This window comes from Notolepis coatsorum (assembly GCF_963971535.1).
Source record: "Notolepis coatsorum genome assembly, chromosome: 17".
Taxonomy (NCBI): Eukaryota; Metazoa; Chordata; class Actinopteri; order Aulopiformes; family Paralepididae; genus Notolepis; species Notolepis coatsorum.
The window spans coordinates 81391405-81415188 of record NC_140181.1 but is presented as its reverse complement, the minus strand read 5'-3'; the positions used below and the strand labels follow the sequence as shown (position 1 = coordinate 81415188).

General features: G+C 45.9%; 1 protein-coding gene across 2 annotated transcripts; it reads left to right on the top strand.

Annotated features, from left to right (window-relative positions):
- Nucleotides 1–188: 188 nt before the first annotated feature.
- Nucleotides 189–22706, top strand: etv7 (ETS variant transcription factor 7). 2 transcript variants are annotated; one of them, XM_084333238.1, is made up of 9 exons: nucleotides 189–371; nucleotides 1044–1112; nucleotides 6617–6781; nucleotides 7239–7412; nucleotides 18187–18318; nucleotides 18651–18770; nucleotides 19815–19957; nucleotides 20614–20714; nucleotides 21881–22706. In XM_084333238.1, exons 2-9 carry the CDS (start codon nucleotides 1061–1063, stop codon nucleotides 22257–22259), a joined length of 1266 nt encoding a protein of 421 aa, XP_084189364.1. In that variant the 5' UTR covers nucleotides 189–371; nucleotides 1044–1060; the 3' UTR covers nucleotides 22260–22706. The 2 variants fall into 2 exon arrangements, with proteins under 2 accessions (XP_084189364.1, XP_084189363.1); XM_084333237.1 differs by having other exon boundaries at nucleotides 1041–1112.
- Nucleotides 22707–23784: the final 1078 nt, after the last annotated feature.

Sequence of the window (23784 nt, the reverse complement as noted above, 5' to 3'; positions counted from 1 at the left end):
GGGCATATTAAAATACGTTTATTGATAACATTATTTAGTCAATGTCGTTATGATGACTTTATTTAGCAATATTTTACGTTCTTTACAATATCCTCGTATCTAGCCTGTCTCTTGATCACTCCCTGCAATGATGTGTTTCTTTCATTTTCATTTCCCGGAAGGATCATAATCCGAAAATGACCAGTACGCTTAGTTACGTTAGAGGCTAAAGCAGTAAAGCTTGAACAGTGAGTGTGATCTACAACTTTACACGATTATGTGACAGCTGCATGCCTGTTCATTATAATCTAAATAGTAAAACATTTTAAGTTGTATTTTTCTTTCCAAATGATCAAAACATGGACAACGTTTCACTTTCACCTTTGATCAAGGTAAGATCTGGTTTGATGTGTTCTATGTCATTATTGATGCTGACGTTATTAGGTGGAGTTGAACACAATAACACTAACTAGGTTGAACGCGCACATATCCTTTTGCAGTAGTGTCGGACAGAAAATCATGGACAGAAAATGTCTTGCGTTTTTACTGATAAATAAACATTAGGAGTGTTTTTAATATTAAACATAACTTGTACATTCTAGGACATACACTGCTATTGCCAACTTCTGCAGCTTGTTGAAAAGTGAAATATTGAAGAACAATTATATTTCCCCACAAAGATATGCACTTATTGTGTGTGCGCGCGCGCGTGTCCATACACACGTTATGTTTTATAGCAGGAGGATAGAGGAACAAGTCCTGTGTCTTTGCCAGTTTGCCAGGCCGACCGGTTTTGGTTTTATGGGGCGACAGTGGCTCAGGAGGTAGAGCGGTCGTCTGGTAGGTGGAAGGTTCCTGGTTCGATTCCCACTCCCCCCGGGCAACTTGTTGATGTGTCCTTGAACAAGCCACTTAATCCCTAATTGCTCCCAATGTGTACCTTGCATGGTTGCCTCCGCCATCGGTGTGTGAAAGGGTGAATCTGAGGAACAAAATTGTAAAGCGCTTTGGATAAAACCACTATATAAAATGCACCATTTAACATTTTGTGGTTCATCCAGCAGTGCACCTCTCCACCCCCATGGCCTGCCCTCGTGCCCAGGAAGACCTGTGGCAACTACCTGGACGACTGCGTGAGTTGAATGACCTCACTTAGTAGAAATACTTACCTTCATTGTATTCAGCACCGTGGCACGTGCACTTTTTCATTTCAGCTCAATCGGTATTGTAACTCCATTGTGCTATCAGAGAAGGAACTGAACTTGTGGGACACAGGGGTGTCAAACTCAATTACCAAGGGGGCTGAAATAAAATTGTGGGGCCGGACACATAATAATACATAAAAAAGGTCACTAGCTTTATTGGTCATTGTGTTTATCTATTTAATTTCTGCATAACACCAGCAAACATTTTTATTATGTCGGTTTAAAAGCAAAGTAAAGGTCCAGGAAGATAGTACTGTCACCCTGGGCTCAGCTCAGTGATGCAGTGAGGCACAGTAATGCATCACTGTGCCTCACTGCATCACTGTGCCTCACTGCACCACTGAGCACAGGGTGACAGTACTATCGTCCTGGACTTTTAATTGGCTTTTAAACCGACATACAGTAGTACAAATGTACACTTACCGTATATTTCTGTATATTTTTACTGTATATTTTATATTAGAATGTAACATAGGAATGGCGGTTAGGTGGCCGAGCGGAGATTGCGTTCGTCACCAACCCGGGGTTGTCACCAGCTTGGCTGGCCGTCTGCACTAATACAATTGGCTGTATTAGAGGGTGGGAGAAGCTGGCGGGGTGGGTCCGGGTCGTTGTAAACAGCGACTCCTACAGTTCGGTCGGGGCGCCTGCTAAGCGCGGATAGGACGTGAGGGGGATAGTGTGATCCTCCCACACGCTACGCCCTCTCGATGAGAATCCGCGCTGCCAGGTGAAAAGAAGCGGTGATTGGCTGGATGTGTGTCGGAGGAAGCACGTGGTAGCCTCCACTCTCCCAGATGATCTGACTGTGGGGGGTAAGTGCGCAGCGACCAGGAAGGGACTGGGAATTTGGCATACGACTAACATTGGGATGGGAGAAAATCGGAGGAAAAATGGAGGGGGAAAAAGACCAATAAAAATAAAAAAAATAATGTAACATAGGAAATGTATATCCCGGACCATATTTTATTCTTAGGCTTAATGTTATTCTTATTCATGACTTTTGTTTTGTCTACCTAAATGTTTACTGTTTACTGTGAGCGATTTGTAGTACCAAATTTCGCTCAGGATGAATAAAGTATTTCTATTCTATTCTATTCTATTCTAATATGTTGTTGTAAATGCACTTCTGTTCATTCTCTGGTGCGTCAATGAATACAATGAGGGCTGTTTAAAAGGTTGGTAAGGAGGCATCATTTATGTATAATTGGGTTATTATAGATTTATTTTTTATAGATTGCAATTACATATATTAGGATTTAATAAATTATTCACCCACAAGAGTTTGCAACACACCGAACAAATTTTTTCTACTGGAGCTTTCACTTACTGTATCTTGCGTAAAAAACAATACTTTCCACGGATTGGATTTCAGAGTAAGTACTGTATGATAAATTAGCAATACTCCACTTGATAAAGTACAATTGGATGCAACGAAACGCTCTCTGTGTTTGCTTTAAAAGTCAGGACATTTGCTCGAGGTGCGCTTTCTATCACAGGCCAGTTGAATTGTGCCTATAGCGAGCCAAAATTAATTGATACGTAAATTCAGTCTGGGGGCCAGATGAAAATGCCAGGCAGGCTGGATTTGGCCTGCGAGCCTTGAGTTTGACACATGTGTACTATAGCATTTACTAGGGATGCACCGATATACAATTAGTATATAATATATATATATTAGTATATTATATTAGTATACAGCCCAGTTTGGGCTTTAAAACCGCACATGTCTCACAGGTCGAGGAAATTGAACCTGGATGGTCTTTCGTAGGTTCCCAACCGAGCAGACAGAAACTACAGTTGGAAAGAAACGTTATTTTACAAAATATAAAGGAAAAATGGGGAAATGTCCCTTTTTGGGCAAGATAAGAGCAGTCAATCCCCTCTCTTGCCATGTAGGAGGTGTTGGGGCCCCTCTGGTGGACAGGCAGCGGTAGTGTGAGGGAGATAACAAGACCTGTGCTGCCTGCGTCTATATTAATGCCAGCCCAAGAGTGCCTCCGCATTCGCCTGATTGGCCCCGGTAACGCAATCCAATGCGCATTTTTTTTTGCCACTCACACACGGAAATGGAATACATATTATCCAAACGAGGACCAGATTCACCCATAACGCCATAACGTTATTTCGCTGTACATTGTAACGTTAACACAACGCAGCTGTCAACTGTACTTTACATATTATCCAAACGAGGACCAGATTCACTCATAACGCCATAACGTTATTATGTTATTTCGCACGACTGTACATTGTAATGTTAACACAGCGCACCCTAACTGCTTGTGTATTCTAGCAGTGTTTTAGAGGTTATTATTACAAAGTACAGTTGACAGCTGGGCTGTGTTAACGTTACAATGTACAGTCGCGTGAAATAACGTTATGAATGCCCATAATAACATAGCGTTACAAAGTACAGTTGACAGCTGGGCTGTGTTAATGTTACAATGTACAGTCGCGCGAAATAACGTTATGAATGCCCGAAATAACATAACATTACAAAGTACAGTTGACAGCTGGGCTGTGTTAATGTTACAAGGGAAGCATGCTTTTGTGGGGCGTCAAAAAGAAAATGCACATTGGTTACCGGCGAATGCGGAAGCACCTCAAGCAACTCAAAGGCGCTAAAAACAAAATTACAAACATCTCAAAACAAACTGGTCAGACTACTGCTTGACCTTACTCTTAGAACCCACCTCACCCCTGCCCACTTTGACAACCTAGGATGGCTTAGAGTAGACGGCAGAGTACAGCAACTTGCAATGGGCCTGGTCTACAAGATACACTACACGACCAAGGTACCCATGGACATGTCAAAATACTTCCCAAAGGTCAGTGAATACCACGATCACAACACCAGAGGGAGCTCCACAAATCATGTTAAACCCCGATTCGGCTCAAACAAGGGACTAAACACGTTTTGCAATTATGCCACATCGATGTGGAACGCCCTACCCAAAGCTGTAAAGGAATGTGAATCACTACCCACTTTCAAAAACACTCTCAAAAAACACCTACGGGAGACTGCAATTCGAAACTGGCCCCTGTAAATGTCCTAACACAACCCCCTCCAATGTACAGTAAAAATGACCAAGTATAGTCTTGTCAATATTCCAATGTACAGTTTTGCTTGTACAGTTGTACAGTGTCCCCCACCCACCCTTCCTACCCACCCCCCCCCCCCCCCCACTCCTACCCAACCTCCCCCCCACCCACCCAACCACCTCCAATTAACAGTACCCCCCCCCCCCCCCCCCCCACCTACCCAACCTCCTCCAATGTACAGTTTCTACGTCAAATGTATATACTCTTTTTTCTGGACTCTTTTCGTATCACAAACAGTACTGTATTTGCAAATCTGGTATGTCATAAATGTATAGATGTAGCAGTACTGTCTATCTGTATGTCATGTATGTCATATATGTTACGATGAATTGAAAATGGGGGACCCTGATGTAAACAAGACGAAAGTATTTCTCTGGTCTGCATCCCCTTAACAATTGTATGTATTGAGCTGTACTGTACTGTACCCATTCTGCAATCTGTTAATAAAGTTTTCAATCAATCAATCAACTCTTGCACTCTTGGGCTGGCATTAATATAGCCTAGCAATAATGCTCACAATAGTCCTGCCTAGCAATAATGCTCACTAAGCAGGCTGCATAAGTTAGTAACTGATCAGTAGTAGAGTGCCGTTAGCATCAGCCAGGAAGCCACAAGGCAGAACACTTTACACAACTATTCTACACAACACGCCGACACACAGTAGGCCACACTTCTATATTACACTAAGGCTCTGGGGAGCTAGGCTATTGCTACACACCAAGCTAGGCTCACAAACTAAAGGCTGCCCGGGGTTAGGGAAACTACCACCAACAACCTTCCTAAGTTGACATGGCCATTATCAGTATATGAAGTGCCAATATCAAAGGTGGAAAAGCTTGAGAGATTGGTTAATTAGTTAGTATATTACTAGGAGTTCCTCTGTGTCTTAGTAGTGTGGCATGGTTTGGGAAAGGTATTCTCCAGCTACCAGTAACTAGTCTAACAGAGTGTGAAGGTGAAAACAGAGTTGTTGCTATTTGTAATTTGGTCCCAAATCCAACTAGACACTAGAGGGAGGAAATAGAAGCCAAGACACCCAAGGCATACAGACATTGTAGGTAAGGTGCAACAAGGCCGGGGGGGCTAGGGCTCAGCTCAGGGAAGCCGGTTCCACAGATAGGAGGAAGCTGGTAGTGGAGCAGGTGCGTCAACAAGAGGAAGTAGTGAGGTGTACAAAGGCTGTGGCCCAGGCTAAGTTTAGTTTAGTTTGGTTTACTTGCACAGTTATTATAAAATAGTACATGGTAAAATGTTTTTGCTAATTGTGCAGATGGCTTATTGAAAGTCCTCTCCTTCATTTCAACACATTCACTTGATAACCCTGGTGGTATGCTGGCTACTGTAGCTACTGTAGCTACACGTTGGGTTGTGGCGGCCATTAGGGGCCATATGAGGGTATGTAGTATTGTAGTAGGGCTGGGCGATATGTCCTAAAAATAAAATCTACGATATTTTTTTTTTAATCGATTTTTTTCTCTTGAAAACTAGAAACGCCTAGGAAATCATTCAAATAACCTTTGTTTTTATTTGACAAAAAAAAAGATCAAACCAAGATGAATTTCCCTATTGGGATTGAAGTGCAAACCAACTTTCACCAATCTTCACTTAAAAAAAAAATATATATATATATATATATATATATATATATATATATATATATATATATATATATATATATATATATATAAAAGGTTACTCTTGATCAAACAAGAATGAATTGCCCTATTGGGATTAATAAAGTGCAAATCGATTAAATTTTTTCAAAATCAGTTTCTAAAAAGAGAATATAGCCTATACATTTGAGGGGGAAGAAACTGTACATTGGAGGGGGTTGGGTGGGGTGGGTTTGGACATTTACCGGGGCCAGTTTCGAATTGCAGCCACCCGTAGGTGCTCTTTGAGGGCGGTTTTGAAGGAGGGTAGGGATTCATATTATTTTACGGCTGTGGGTAGGACGTTCCACATTGTTGTGGCATAATTGCGAAACGTGTTTAGTCCCTTGTTTGAGCCGAATCTGGGTTGAACATAAGCATGTTAGACTTTCTTTTGGCAGGGATTGGGTTTCTTCATTGAGTGCTTATCCGTAACCTTATCATTAGCCTTATCCTTAGCCTCATTAAGGTACAAGTATCTTGTGTGTTATTATAAATAAAGAATATGTGTGTGTGTGTGTGTGTGTGTGTGTGTGTGTGTGTGTGTGTGTGTGTGTGTGTGTGTGTGTGTGTGTGTGTGTGCGTGTGTGTGTGTGTGTGTGTGTGTGTGTGTGTGTGTGTGTGTGTGTGTGTGTGTGTGTGTGTGTGTGTGTGTGTGTGTGTGTGTGTGTTCCCCAGGTATAAACCCGTCTCTGTGGGATAAGGATGACGTTTCTCACTGGCTCCAATGGGCTCAGAGAGAGTACTCCCTGCGTCGGCCGGAGAGGGGCCCCTTCGAGATGAACGGACGGGCGCTCTGTCTGCTCACCAAGGAGGACTTCAGACGACGCTGCCCAAGCTCAGGTAGAGAGAGAGAGAGAGAGAGAGAGAGAGAGGAGCTGAGAGAGAGAGAGAGAGAGAGAGAGAGAGAGAGAGAGAGAGAGAGAGAGAGAGAGAGAGAGAGAGAGAGAGAGAGAGAGAGAGAGAGAGAGGAGAGAGATGCTCAAGAAAATACTGGTGCGTTGTGACTGTGTGTGTGTATAAAGAATATACGTGTGTGTGTGTGTGTGTGTGTGTGTGTGTGTGTGTGTGTGTGTGTGTGTGTGTGTGTGTGTGTGTGTGTGTGTGTGTGTGTGTGTGTGTGTGTGTGTGAGATAATATTAATGTGTATTCTGTAGTGACCTTGACCTATGTATGTAAAATTGTATTACATTGGTGAATTTATGTGTGTGTGTGTGTGTGTGTGTGTGTGTGTGTGTGTGTGTGTGTGTGTGTGTGTGTGTGTGTGTGTGTGTGTGTGTGTGTGTGTGTGTCCTCCTAGGTGACGTACTGTATGAGCTCCTGCAGTGTGTGAAGCAACAGAGGGGCATGGTCTGTAACCCCGCAAATCAATCTCCCCATGGACTGTGCCAGGCCCCCAATGACCACGTCCAACCCCCCCTAATCCAGCAAGCCACCCAGGAGCCACAGTCCCCCCTAAGCAATGGAAACCAAGGTCAGTAAGGAATGTTTCCAAAGTACCCTTTGAAGGAACACACCACCAACAAAATCTCACACATATCCTGAAACTACAGACTGTCCCATTCACGTCCCGTAGTCATCCATTTGGTGTGAGGTTTTAAAGAGTTGGAAAATACAGTTTAAGTTTAATATACAGCTCAGTGTGAAATGATCAAATCAAATGTATTTGTAAAGCCCGAAATCACAAGGTAATGTCCCCATGGGCTGGACAAGTCTTCTTTAAACAAGTCAAGAAGAAACATCACAATAAGTCAATGACAAAAATCCACCATGAAATCCAAAATAAATGTAAAATAAATGTAAAATAAATAAATGCAACACTCCCAGACATAGGCCAGCGAAGGTAAGGAAAAACTCACAAAAAACCTAGCAATAGGAAAAAAGCACCACAGGCGATGTGGAGGAGAACAACCTTAGAAGGCCCGTTTAAGGGGGGATCTCCCTTCTTAGATGGAGAATAAAACAGGCGAATAGTTGGTATATATGTACATATACGTGTAATAAAACAGAAATATGTACATGTAATAGCAACTGGGGTACATAAGAACATTAGTGAGTGAGTAACGCCGGGAACAAACCAGGGCTGAATAGCCGTAAATAATAACAAATAATTTTTCTCGGGTACAGCGGTACACAGTACATCTCGCTGATACGACCCCACTCTTCTGTGTGTGTGTGTGTGTAAAGTGTGTGTGTGTGTGTGTGTGTGTGTGTGTGTGTGTGTGTGTGTGTGTGTGTGTGTGTGTGTGTGTGTGTGTGTGTGTGTGTGTGTGTGTGTGTGTGTGTGTGTGTGTGTGTGTGTGTGTGTGTGTGTGTGTGTGTGTGTGAAAAATCTCAAATACCGAAATACAAAAAGAAATATAACATTATGAGAAAATCTTAAATTAAATAGAAAAGTGATTTACAGTTTACATTCTTGCCGTAACTTTCACCCTGATTGTTATTGTACAAAAAATAAACGTTTTTTCATGGGAAATTCACTGTATTATTTTACAGATTACTATATCAAAACAAATTATACTGAAGTTGAGCAAATTATACTGCAACTTGTTCTTGTTCGCGGACGACTCAGCCCTGCTGGTCTCTGACAAGAACAAGTTACAGGTTGAAAAAACCCTCAGCTCTGAACTCGGCAGAATCTGCACCTGGCTCGCTGATAACAAACTATCATTACACCTGGGTAAAACAGAGTCCATTCTCATCGGATCAAATAACAAACTCAGCAAGACCGACGGCTTCTCAGTTACAGTGGGTGACAATTTTGTCACAAGGAAAGATGAAATTACATACCTAGGTGCCATCCTAGAGGCAAATCTTTCCTGTGACAAAACGGCATCCAAGGTAATAAAATAAAGTCAACGAACTAACTAGATTCTTGTACCGGATCTCCTCTATGGTCAACAAGAATACCCTGAAGACTCTGGCAGGAGCACACATTCAAGGGTACTACGACTATGCTTGCACCTCATGGTACCAAAGCACCTCAAAGGCGCTAAAAACAAGATTACAAACATCACAAAACAAACTGGTCAGACTTCTACTTGACCTTACCCCTAGAACCCACCTCACCCCTGCCCACTTTGACAACCTAGGATGGCTTAGAGTAGACGACAGAGTACAGCAACTTGCAATGGGCCTGGTCTACAAGATACACTATACGACTAAGGTACCCATGTACATGTCAAAATACTTCCCAAAGGTCAGTGAATACCACGACCACAACACCAGAGGAAGCTCAACAAATCATGCTAAACCCAGATTCGGCTCAAACAAGGGACAAAACGTGTTTCGCAATTATGCCACATCAATGTGGAACGCCCTACCCAAAGCTGTAAAGGAATGTGAATCCCTACCCACATTCAAAACTGCTCTTAAAGAGCACCTACGGGAGGCTGCAATTCTAAACTGGCCACCGTAAATGTCCAAAAAAACCCATCCCCACCCCCTCCTAATAGACAGTCTCCTCCCCACCGCATTTATATATTCTCTCCCCACCGTATGTATATTTCTCTCCCGGCCACCCACCCCTTCCTAATGTACAGTCTCCTCCCCACCGTATGTATATATTCTCTCCCCACCGTATGTATATTTCTCTCCCACCCACCCACCCCCTCCTAATGTACAGTCCCCTCCCCATCATATGTATATACTCTGTCAGGATCTATGGGTAACAGTACTGTATATTTGCATATTGTATATGTCACAAATGTAACAGTACTAAATACCTGTATGTCATGTATGTCCCTATGCCATAAATGTCATGTATGTTGTGTATGTCATAAATGTCACTATTAAAGGAGCTCCCGTCTTATACGGAGCTACTGAGCATTTTGATCCCGTAGATGGACTTGGCTGACGTGCCTTTCTTGTTTTTTTTGGAATTTTTTATTTTACCAGTGGGCAATGGCCACTAGATTCATTTTTTGGTACACATCAGGTAACATAGAGTGAGCAGAAGTTGGGGAGGAAAGAGGGGGGAAGGAGAGAAAGAGGGAAGGGGAAGGGGTGGGGGTGACAAAAAGAGAGGAGAGAAGAAGAAAACATAAAAGATAAAATAAAGGACAAACAAAAATAAGATTCAATAATAGAAACAAGGACAAAATACAATTTAAATTAAGATAAAAAAAAAAAAAAAAAAAAAAAAGGGGGACATCACATAGGGTCAGACATACAACAATAATACAATACATCAGACAGGCTAGCGGTTGTTCCTGGGGAGGATCCTTTACATTAGATCGTTATTACTTTTTAGCAGAAGTCAGATCGTGTGTGTTTGACGTATTCTGTCCATTTCGACCAGATCCGGTAGAACTTCTCCTGCTGAATTTTGCCTTTCTAAATGTCTGATCTGATACCAAACAGTCCTTGTCCCAATGATACAATGCAGGCAGCTTTACTTGGAAAATGATATTTATTTGCTTCACCGTGCAAACAGAATATCCTCGCTTTTGTTCCTTAAACTGATTAAATAATAATGAATACAGTACCTAATTGCTTACAAACATTTCGCCCTGTGGCGTGTTCGTGCGTTCGTGCGGTCAAAAACCATTGCCCTTTCCGGGTCAAAACTCCTCCTCATACAGGTGTACCTGACACTTAAATAAAAGAAGCGCCACCCCTTGGTCACATAAATCCACTGCACATTAAATCCATTTTGGCCGTTACAGTCACTATGAATTGAAAATGGGGGACCCTGATGTAAACAAGACAAACGTCTTTCTCTGGTCTGAATCCCTTTAACAATTGTGTGTATTGAGCCGTACTGTATTGTACCCATTCTGCAATCTGTTAAATAAAGTTTTCATTCATTCATTTCATTTTCATACTTATGGCATTAACATTCCACAATCATGTAAGACTGAATTAAAACAGCATTGTACTGGATCTTTACGCACTGTCTTACCCTTGTGGACCCCTGGCGCCTATTCTGTGCTTTTTGAGGTTTTTTGTGTGTGTTTGTGTGCACAGCAGTGTTGATGATTATGTCATGAAATTGGGACCATATCGTCATTTTACATATATTTTCAATATGTCAAAAGATTATGATTTGAAACGAGGAGAGCGAGCAGCATGCAGCACCACTCCTCTCCCCTCCTCCGCCCCCTCGGCTCATCGCTGAGCTCGCTCTATGCGGAAGAGGGCTGGTGCTTCAATAGACAGCGCTCGTGTCTTCAGAATCTACCGGCAGAACGTGTACTGTACGCCCGCTGGACATATTAACAATAACCAGTGGTTACTAACGTTAGCGTCTCAGCTATTTCTGACCGAATTAGTCAATCATTTGTATATATAAGGACAGAATCTCATTCACAGGGCCTTTGTGCAGGTTTGCCACACTGGAATATGGGGTCTAAAACCTATATAAATATGAAGAATATGCCGTTTTCAGCTTTTTTTTCCCATAAAAACGTACTTACTATCAAACAAACAAGAATATAAGTGGTTAAAATTCTGAAATATTTGTAATCTTTTATAGATATCTTGAGGTTCTTAGTGGTAATCGTGGGGAAGAAAATGTTTTAAAAATATAAAAAATTTAAAATTATATGACATTGAACTTGATACACACTTTTGTGCTCTAAGCCTCATGAGATCAGCTGGCGCCAAGCCTGCACAAGCACACTCCCATTGTGCTGGGATCTTGCATCGGTATCACACAATGTTACCATGATCCATGTTGCATGCAGACCATCCTGAATTTCCCCAAGGGGATCAATAAAGGAATATCTTATCTTATTTTATAGGGAGGTGTAGTCTGACATCACTGGTTGTTTATCATTGGGAAAATGGATTATCGGCTATTGTAACAATTCTGCTGCATGGAAATTGAAAAGCTTAAAATTTTTTCACAAAATGAGTTCCCTTCTATCACTAACATTATTGTTTAAACATTTTTGGTTGAAATAAAATTTCGCGATTTTTCTTTATGATTAATTGCGAATATCTTCATGTTGAGCTATAGATTGTGGATGAATAAGCACAGAAAGGTACACCATGCCAATGTTAATGCTTTATTTGTTTTAAACAAGGCAATTTAGAAATGGGCAATGGGGAAATACATTGCGTTGTACAGAGGGTGGAACACGAAAAACGGTAATGACGTAACCACTACACCTCCCTATTAAGAGTTGTTATATAGCATACTTGGCTATCGCGTCTCGCTCTGCCAATGAGATAACCTCTTATCTCCTTGCACATAATGTGCTCACGAAACAAACAAATGCACTCACATGCACGTGACCAAGCCACGCCCCTGCGTCTCCCTATATGACGCCGGGAATGGTCACGCTCCACCTTCCTCTTTTCGTTTCCAACACGGAAGTAGCAGTGCACTCCGTGAACTGAACTAGTTGTTATGAAACGCAGGGAGAAATTACCCAATGTTGGGTATTCGCCAGACGTTCACCAGCCCCTGGAATCTTCTCGGCACATCCTAACAGCGCAACGGGCCTGTCCTGGGTTTTCCTCGTCTCGTGACAGCGGACCGAGGGACGTCGCGCGACGGTTAGCAGTCGAGCTAAGTCGTGCACAGGTAGGGCCTGCGCTATCAGGCATTGATACTAGCATGAGTAATACTGCTCGTTGTCCCGTGAGACAACCAAGTGATGTATTGGCGCGAGGGGCAGGATATTTTGGAAAACATGGTCGTCATGACTCTTTTTTGGGTGTTTTTACAACTATCCTAGAGCGCACGGCTAATGCTATAATGCTGGGACGCCGTTCCCTTGTTCCCCGCCGTGGGCTGTCTCCACTCTTCCCTCCTCTTAACCGTTTCATTGCTGAAGGTCAATCGGTGTCTAATGTGGGGGGTTTTGCTGAGGCTTATTTACCCTTTATACGGGTGGATGGGCTGACGACAGGGCGCAAGGCAGGTGTGCCGTGGCTAGAGGGCCAGGTAGCATTGGTCCTTTGTCCTGGCATGGTTGAACGGTATCCCACCCGGAAGCCGACGCCAGAGGGCGAGTCGGCCCGGCAGGTGGCTGAGTGGGCTGATGAAGCTTATACCGCCGCAGGACGGAATTTAGCGGTGACCAGTAACATTGCTCATTTGGCTGCTTCTCTGTCCACAATGGTGTCGGGTAGTGGGGCCTTAGGGCCAGCCGACGTCGAAAACATGTTTTTGAGGTTATACAGCTTTTGACCCAGCCGCAAGCTATAACCGCAGGGAGGGCTAGGATTCTGTCAACGCTTGTTCACAGACATCTTTGGTTGGAGCAGTCTTCCCTTGAGGAGGAGAGAAGGCTTCCCCTCCTCAGGGCTCCCCTCTCCGCAGAGGGACTTTTTGGTCTGTCCGCAGGAGCGCGGGCGGTATTTGACCTAGGCCCCACATTGCCCCACACTGCGCAGCCAGAGGTGAGGGCACGGCCTCGCCAGCGGCTGCGGCGAGGCCCCCGACCAGCGGCCATGTTTCCCCCGCCTGAGGTACCCTGGGCACAAAGACAACAGGTGATCACAAGGCCGACAGCCTCGGCGGCAGAGGGATCGGCTACATTAGATGAGCACACCCTAAAAAAACGTCGCCGTCTAGCTGTGTCTAGCACGCTCTCCGGTCACTCCCCCCCCCCCCAACACCAGCGGAATACGGGCTCCCATTTGTTCCCTTTGGCTGCGGGCCGCATGCTTTCAGTGAAGCGCAAGCGGGCCCACGTTTAGCTTCTCATGGGGACAGGGGCTGACACCCAGTTGGCCTGGGTCTGCCTGTGAGAATGCTGTGCTGTCAAGCGGCTTCCACGCCACATGTTCTGCGTCTGTGTTTGGTGAGCCTGGTGTTGTGTCTGTCGACGGAGAAGGTTGTCAGTGGGGGAACTCGAGGCCCAGGAGGTCGCAGCGTGAGTTCCCCCAGCCCCGCCCTCGCCAGGCCGGGTATCACGTTAGTGCCTCCCCCGACCGGAAGACCGGCGGTGGTCAGTCAGGCACACGTGGTTTGGGTGGTAGTAATATCACTACAGGGCTACGGTGTGTAGGAACCCACCCTATCGGGCAGTGTGGGGACCACATGTCTTGCATGTCCAGCTGCAGAGCAGGCTATCCTCAGCAGTACATGCCGGGAAGATGTTCAGTGGGGGAGCTTATGTCACCAAGTGTGATGGCTGCTCTCCCCGTATCAGACCGGCCCTTTCTGCCGGGGTCCCCCCTTGGGTGCGATTGCCTCGTTGGTAGTGTCAGGGTGCGATATCCCAGCTCCGCGAGACGCCCTGCTCGCGCGGTTGCCGAGTCCAGGGTTGGCAACGCACAGCGGGTGGGACCGGGCCTCCTATCTACGGTTCCTGGCGGACCAGCGCCAGTTGGCGGCGGGTGCGCTTTGGGATTATCATCACGTATGGCTACAACAGTGCCATATGTCGAGGTGGATGGAGAGAACGCTGAGGCGGGGACTTGTGTTGCAGTTTGCACAACCCCACCCTCCGTTTTTGGGTTTGGTACAGACCCTTTTGTCAGGGTCAGCAGCAGTGACAGCTCTGGCCGACGAGATCCAATCTCTGTTGGCGAAGCAGGCCATCGTCGTGGTCCCAAAGGAGGACGCGATGCGTGGCGTTTATTCCCGGTATTTTCTAGTGCCCAAGAAATCGGGAGGTGTCAGACCTATTCTGGATCTGTCTGCGTTCAATCGGCTGACGGTTCAGGATGTTGACCGTCAAACACCTGGTAGGCGCTGTCAGAGTGGGGGACTGGTTCACCTCCATATACCTGAAGGATGCATACTTTCACATCCCGATCTTCCCTCCTCACAGGAAATTCCTTCGCCTCCTTTTTCAGGGTGTAGGGTACGAATACCTGCCGTTCGGCTACTCTCTGGCCCCTCGCACATTCACCAAGTGCGTGGAGACCGCGCGGGAGCCTCTGCGTCGTCAGGGGATACGAATTCTATTCTACCTCGACGACATTCTGCTCCTCAGCCGGTCGGAAGAGATCGCCAGGTCTCATACCAGGCTGGTGGTGGAATTCCTCACCAGTCTAGGTTTAGCTGTAAACTGGGAGAAGAGTACGCCTCTTCCCAGTCAACAGGTGGAGTACTTGGGCTTGGTTCTAAGCTCAAGGCCCATGAGGGCAACCCTCTCAGAGCGACGGCGAGAGGATATTCTCAACGCGCTCAGGAGGTTCCGTCCTGGCAGGACGGTTACGGCGCTGTCCGTGATGCGCCTGCTCGGTATGATGGCATCTGCTCACTCTGTGGTCCCTCTTGGCCTCCTCTTCATGAGGAGGATACAGAGGTGGTTTTCCAGTATGAAAATAGACCCGGTGAGAGACAAGTGGAAGCGACTGAAGTACCGTGTCAGTACTGAGGGATCTCGACCACTGGGGGAGGCCTGGTACCCTCACCAGCGGGATCTCCATGGGCAGCAGGCTATCACACGTCACGGTCTTCACCGACGCCTCCCTCACGGGATGGGGGGGAACGTGTCGGGCCAACACAGTAGGGGGCAGCAGGACGGGCCATGCTGCCTGGTCTGCACTGCATATCAATGTGTTCGAATTGAGGGCGGTCCTTCTGGTCCTCAAGCAGTTCGGCCACCTGGTGGTGGGCGAGCATGTGTTGGTCAGGACGGACAACACGACGACAGCGTCGTATATCAACAGACAGGGACGAGTACACTCCATCCGTCTGCACTGGCCGGCGGTCGAGCTCTGGCTATGGGCGTCTCTCAATCTGCGCAGCCTGAGGGCACTCCACATCCCTGGCAAGGAGAATGTGGGTGCAGATGTGATGTCGCGGGGCAATCCTCATCTCGACGAGTGGGGACTATGTCCAGACATAGTCAGACAGGTCTGGGACCGATTCGAGGAGGCCACGGTGGATCTGTTTGCGAGCAGACAGTCCCACCAGTGCCCCTTGTGGTTCTCGGTCAGTCGGAAGGACAATCCTCCTCTGGGGGTGGATGCCTTCTCGATGTATCCGTGGCCGCCGGGGATTCTGTACGCGTTCCCCCCCATACACCTGATAGCTCAGCTGTTGGAGCGGGTATGTCGGGAGCGCAGGACTTTGATCCTGATCGCGCCGGACCGGGGCACGGCTGTGTGGTTCCCGGTCCTGATCCAGCTCTCGGTAGTCCCGCCGTGGCCTGTTCCATGGTCGCCGCGGGCCCTCTCTCAGGCACACAGATCTCTGTGTCTGTTCCCTTTTCTGGGGCAGCCGTTGAAACGTTTCCTGCTTGGCGCTCGGCGTCTCAAGCCTGTGGAACGTTCTCTATCTCCGAGTTGGGACCTCCAACTGGTCCTGGGCCGGTTGTCGGAGGCCCCGTTTGAGCCTCTTGAGCAGGCGCCATTGGAGCAGCTGTCTTTTAAGACCACGTTCCTTTTGGCCATCACCTCCGCTAAGCGTGTGGGTGAGCTGTGTGCTCTCTCGTGCGGCCTGAGTGCCTGTCTATTCGGGCCGATAGCGGTGCAACTCTGAGGCCTAATCCAGTCTTCGTGCCAAAGAATATCCGGAGCTCTTTTCGCTCCAGGGATATTGTGGTTCAGGCGTTTCATCCGCCTCCTCACGCTAGTGAGTTGGAGGCGAGCCTTCACCTGTCGTGTCCTGTCCGTGCACTGGGGGTTTACCTCAGTTGGACACAGGATCTCAGGGCTTCCGATCAACTGTTGTTTGTTACGGTGGCCCTCGCAAGGCACTGTCCAAGCAGCGCCTGTCACATTGGTTGTGCGAGGGCATTGCCCTTTGCTAAACGTTGGCTGGACAGGTCCCCCCCGGGGGCGTCAGGGCGCACTCCACTTGTGGAGTGGCGGCCTCTGCTGCCCTGTTAGGGGGGGCCTCTGTGGAGGACATCTGTGCTGCGGCCTCCTGGTCCTCCCCGGGTCCTTTCGTTAAGTTTTACCTCGTGGACATGACTGGGGGTTCTGTCTCCCAGGCGGTTCTGAGGTCTGGGACCTCTCCTGCGTCCCACCATTTGGTGGGCTAGCAGGGGTGTGTGGGTGTGGGCCACGGGGTGCTGTGTCACTCGTGGTCCCGCCTGTGCTGTGCGTTTTCAGGGGTGCCTGGTTCCCCCTTTTTTCGCACTTTGGTGGAGTTGACTACCCCCCCCCCCCCTTCGTTAGGACGGGCGGGTGGACGTGACTCCCCTCCTCCCTGGCTGGGGCTTACGGGCCCTCAGGGGGTACACTTGTCGGGCCACGCGTCCGCTCTGCCCCATATCTCATTGGCAGAGTGAGACGCGATAGCCAAGTATGCTATATAATGAAAGGTTATTTCATAACCTAGTTATATGAATACTGGCTGAGTGTTTCGCTCTTAGCACCCTGAGGTCCCTTGGATGGTTTTTCCGTGTATGGAAATCGTTCTGAGGAAGGTGGAGCGTGACCATTTCCGGCTTCATATAGGGACACGCAGGGGCGTGGCTTGGTCATGTGCATGTGAGTTAATTTGTTTGTTTCGTGAGCACATTATGTGCAAGGAGATAAGAGGTTATCTCATTGGCAGAGCGAGACGCTCAGCCAGTATTTATATAACTAGGTTATGAAATAAACTTTCGTTTATTCATGATCACTGTTTTCTGTTATTATATTTTGTTAGCATTCATTTTAAACCTAGTTTTGGATGTTTCTTTTAGAGGACTACTTCCTGGTGAGTCACACACACACACACACACACACACACACACACACACACACACACACACACACACACTCACACACACACACACACACAGACACACACACACACCCGCATGCAAACACACACACACACACACACACACGCGCGCGCGCGCGCGCACACACACACACACACACACACACACACACACACACACACACACACACACACACAAGAAACGCACACCTGTAATAAGCATAAATAGGTGATTTCCGTGTTGCATGGGCCGTGTGCCAGTGGGTGTCCTTGCCAACCCTCTCACTGAAGCAGGAACCAACAGCAGTGTTCTACAGCAGAAGTGAATGGAAACGACAACATGGCCTACATTTTCATTATCGCAAACCTTCACTCTGTTGCACTTCCCTATATTTCTCAAGGAAACTATAAAAGAAGGAAGGGTCACTATGTCAGAATACCAGCGTATGAAATATACATCAACCAATATATCAAACGTTAGCTGCTAGTTAACAATGCAACAGATTGCTGATGATTCTGACATCCGAGGTAATAACCTGTTCAAATAACAGGTCATAAACAAGGAGATACCATTTAAGTCAATGCCGAACTGAAAGTTCCCACACTTGGCACCAATGTGCGTTCACAGTGACGTGATGACCCTTCCTTCTTTTATAGTTTCCTTGATATTTCTGTTCCTTAGGTTCCACCTTCTCCAGCAGTACAGCAGGTGAAGATCCTGTCATCACTGCTGTCACTCAAGCAGAACTCGTCTCACCTCTCAGGCAGCAGCCCTCACCCCACTATACACACTCTGCTCTGCACACAAGCACTAGTGAGTAGGACAAACAATCATAGTTTAAATGAAACCTGAATTGGAACGTTCATATTATGATGGTTTATTGTCTTAGTAGTTTATTGGTATATGGTTTGCTTCAATGCTGTTTTACTGTCTCTCAATTTCTTTCTTTCTGTCTTTCTTTCTGTCTCTCTCTCTCTCGCACTCACTTTCCCTCTGTCTCTCTCTCCTCTCTCTATCTCTCCTCTCTCTATCTCACCTCTCTCTCTCTCTCTCTCTCTCTCTCTCTCTCTCTCTCTCTCTCTCTCTCTCTCTCTCTCTCTCTCTCTCTCTCTCTCTCTCTCTCTCTCTCTCTCTCGTGTCGACAGCTGTCGCTACTTTGCCCGATGTTCAAATTCAGTGTTGTCCCGAAGTCCTTAGAATGAGGGAGGAGCCTCTTAACCTGTCCAATAGGGAGAAGGCTTGTGAGGCGAATGGCCGCATCCCAGGTAGATTTATATCCCTGCATACACACACACACACACACACACACACACACACACACACACACACACACACACACACACACACACACACACACACACACACACACACACACACACACACACACACACACACACACACACACACACACACACACACCTTAAAACATAAATTATACTTCTCTTCAAGTTTTTTTTTTTTTTTTTATTTATAGTCTATTATTTACATTATAGTGAAATGCTTGGTTCTGTATGACCCTCCTGGAATTGTGCTTCATACAGTAAAAGAGTAAAAGAATAAAGACCAAACACTATACAAAATATACAATATACAAAACAAAATGCATAACATTTGGTAGAAGAGGTAGTGCAAATCTTTTAGGAATAAATAGATTAAATATGGTGTAAAGTGTTTGAAGTGATCTGTGGAAACAAAGAGTTCCAGTGGTCATAAGAAGGCTCCCAGACACGCCGCTGCAGACACTTTCAGGCACACATTTGACTTAAGATCTTGTATGTCATAAATGTCTGGATGTAACAGTACTGTCTATCTGTATGTCATGTATGTCATAAATGTTATGATGAATTGAATATGGGGGACCCTGATGTAAACAAGACGAAAGTCTTTCTCTGGTCTGCATCCCCTTAACAATTGTGTGTATTGAGCCGTACTGTATTGTACCCATTCTGCAATCTGTTAATAATATTTTCAATCAATCAATCAATCAATCAATCAATCAATCAAGATGGCGTTGGTAGCAACCGTCTAACACCCCCAAGCCTGATTAGTGTTTGGTAAAATGGTTAAAAACTGAGTTAATGGTTTATCTGAGAGGGAATAGCGCACACTTACAGTACATACCTCCAGCTGTCTTCATCAGGGTATCTCATCTCAATCTTGCCACCAGTACCAGCACCTCATAAAGGATGTGTGTCTTTATTTCAAAATTGAAAAACCAAGATAACACCAGACGGCGATTACACCATGCTTTTGCAAATGTACCGTATGTGCAGTGTTTTATTTCACATGGATGCTTGGGTCGTGAACAGAGTGCCGGCTGCTGTGGGACTATGTGTACAAGCTGCTCAGTGACCATCGCTACCAAGCCTTCATCCACTGGGAAGACCAGGACACCATGGTGTTCAGGGTGGTCGACCCCAACGGACTGGCGCGACTCTGGGGGAACCACAAGGTAAATGGGAATAGTTGATGGAAGGACGGACGGACGGACGGACGGACGGACGGACGGACGGACGGACGGACGGACGGACGGACGGACGGACGGACGGAGAGACGGACAGACAGACAGACAGACAGACAGACAGACAGACAGACAGACAGACAGACAGACAGACATTATAGATGGATGGATGGACAGACGGATTGACAGAAAGACAGATAGTATAGATGGATGGATGGACAGACAGACAGTATAGATGGATGGATGGACGGACAGACAGACAGACAGACAGACAGACAGACAGACAGACAGACAGACAGACAGACAGACAGACAGACAGACAGACAGACAGACAGACAGACAGACAGACAGACAGACAGAAAGAAAGACAGACAGACAGACAGACAGACAGACAGACAGACAGACAGATAACATGTCTTAAACTTAAAGAATCACTTTCTTTCTATTTACAGTGTCATTGCTTTATGTGCCAAGACTTAACAAGCCCCATTGATCCGTGCCCCTTTCATGCATAATTTGCACGCTGGTACCTAGAAAATGGTCCGTGAAGTATGGCAAAATATGATGGATGGATGGATGGATGGAAGGAGGAAAGAGGATGGAAAAATAAATAGGGATTTTGATGAATGACGGATCTTTCTTTACAGAATCGAGTCAATATGACTTATGAAAAGATGTCCCGTGCACTGAGGCACTACTACAAACTCAACATTATCAAGAAGGAACCAGGAAAAAGACTGCTATTCAGGTATATCTTCCCATCCTCCCCACTCTCTCTCTCTCTTTCTCTCTCTCCTCTCTTCTCTCACTTCCATAGATACATACTCTCTCTATCTCTCTCTCTCTCTAGATTTATATGCTGTCTAGTGAACAGAAGGCCACGCCCACGTCTCCTCAGCCTACTGTCTACTCTCTATCTATCTATCTATCTATCTATCTATCTATCTATCTATCTATCTATCTATCTATCTATCTATCTATCTATCTATCTATCTATCTATCTATCTATCTATCTATCTATCTATCTATCTATCTATCTATCTATCTATCTATCTCTCTCTCTCTCTCTCTCTCTCTATATATATATATATCTCTCTATCTCTCTCTCTCTCTGTGTTTCTCTCTCTTCTCTCTCTCTTCTCTCTCTCTCCCCTCTCCCCTTATCTCTCTCTCTCCTCTCTCCCCTTATGTCTCTCTCTCTCTCTCACACTCTCTGTCTCTCACTCTTCTCTCTCTGGATCTCTCTCCTCTCTCCCTCTTTATCTCTCTCTCTTCTCTCTCTCTCTTCTCTCTCTCTCTATGTCTCTCTCACACTCTCTGTCTTTCACTCTTCTCTATCTGGATCTCTCTCTCTGGATCTCTCTCCTCTCTCTCTTTATCTCTCTCTCTTCTCCCTCCGTATCTCTCTCTCTCTTCTCTCTCTCTCTTCTCTCACTCTTCTCTCTCTCCCCCCTCCCCTCTCTCTCTCTCTCTCTCTCTCTCTCTCTCTCTCTCCTCTCTCTCTCTCTCTCTCTCTCTCTCTCTCTCTCTCTCTCTCTCTCTCTCTCTCTCTCTCTCTCTCTCTCTCACACACACACTCTCTGTCTCTCACTCTTCTCTCTCTGGATCTCTCTCTGGATCTCTCTCCTCTCCCTCTTTATCTCTCTCTCTCTCTAGATTTATATGCAAATGTACGATCATAGTGTCTAGTGAACAAAAGGCCACGTCCCCTCAGCCTACTGAGAGTTGGCTGTGAGAAGGTGACCTAAAACACTTATATCAAAACAAATTATACTGAGGCTGAGCAAATTATACTTATGGCATTAACATTCCACAATCATGTAAGACTGAATTATCATGTAAGACTGAATTAAAACAGCATTGTACACACACACAAACTTTCAGTAACTATCCCCATTCACTGCCTTCCCCTAGGTTTCTGAAGACCCCGCAGGAGATCAGGAAGCAAAGGGTTGACGTCAGAGAGTCCACAGAACACACTCTGCGACAAGAAGGAGATTCCCCGGAACACACCCCTCCACAAGAAGGAGATTCCCCGGAACACACCCCTCCACAAGAAGGACATTCCCCGGAACACACCCCTCCACAAGAAGGACATTCCCCGGAACACACCCCTCCACAAGAAGGACATTCCCTGGAACACACCCCTCCACAAGAAGGACATTCCCCGGAACACACCCCTCCACAAGAAGGACATTCCCCTCCACATACCCCTCCACACGAGTTCAACAAAGACCGCTTGCAGGTGTCCCCCAATCCTGTCTCTCCTCAGTCAGAATTTGAGTCCCACTGAGAGTGTTCGCCCATTATCCGCGGTACATTTGAGTGTCTGTGTGTCAGTGTCTGGAGTAGTGATGTGACGATTCATCGATTTGCATCGGTGCGCCGGCATACACGTTCACGATGCAAGTGCACCGGTGGAATAAGTCCGCGTCGGCAAAATGTCAGGTTGAACTCGCGATGCATCTTGTTGTAGCGTCTTTGCATCGGTCAAAAACCGATGCATTGATTTAATTTCCTCTCATCCACTTGTCAGCAGTGCACTGTGACTGCACACACACACACAGCAGATACTATTGCTTTGCTACTACATAAGGCGAGAACCGCGTCACAGTTATCAACAAACAGTGGAAGTCGAGGAGACATGAATAGAATTGCTCAACATGCTAACGCTAGTAGCCTCTGGCTAACGCCAGTTAGCCGTTCAGCTAACGCTAAACTAGTGTCTAACTAAAGTGACTCTGCAACACCAGTAACATTAGTGAGGAGGGGGGGGGGGTATATTGAAGACGCTTGACAACAGGGGTTCAAAGATAACTTCACATTTATTGGTTATTCATTTCTTAATTATATCGCTTCATGCAATCCATCCAGCCTGGCTCTGTGTTGTTGACATAATGCTACGGTCGGAAAGTATAGACGCATCCTAGTGACCTAGTCTAGTGTGTGACATCATCAACTGTCGACGGCCGCTCAGACGGGGAGGGGCTCTCTCTCTTTCTCTCTCTCTCTCTCTCTCTCTCATACCATAAAATTGTATTATTTATTATTATTTTGCATCGTGTTGAATCGCATCGTATCGCATTATGTTGAATCAAATCGTATCGAATCGTATCGTATCTCAACAGGGGGTGAATCATATCGCATCGCATCGCCCGGTGCTTCAAATGTATCGTTAATGTATCCTATCATTGGCACCGTATCGAGATGCACATCGCATCGGCCTCAGTGAGGAGATGCACATCCCTAGTCTGGAGTAGGGATTTCTAGCAAGTACACTACAAAGTAAGCGGCGGGGAGCAGTGCTACTTTAACTGAAACATGTTCTGATGGGAAGTTAGAGTGTCCTTACTGTACATAGTACAGAAAGAAGTAACATGGAAAATTCCAAGGAACTTACCGTAAAACAGAAAGATAAAAAGGCATTATCCTATTGGCTGATTGATTGAAAACTTTATTAACAGATTGCAGAATGGGTTCAATACAGTACGGCTCAATACAAACAATTGTTATGGGGATGCAGACCAGAAAAATACTTTCGTCTTGTTTACATCAGGGTCCACCATTTTCAATTCATCAAGACATTTATGAGTGACATATATGACATGTAGAGTATAATCATACTCTAATGTCATGTATGAAATTGTCATGTATGACATGTATACTCTAATGAGCTAATGTAGAGTATAATCATAGGAAAGTACACAGCTAAGCACTGTGGAGAGAGCTGGTTATTTTCTTGTGAATTTGTGTCTATTACCACTCCAGTGCTGATCAGCCTCTGTAAGTGTGATAATAACAACACTGTCATGACCCAG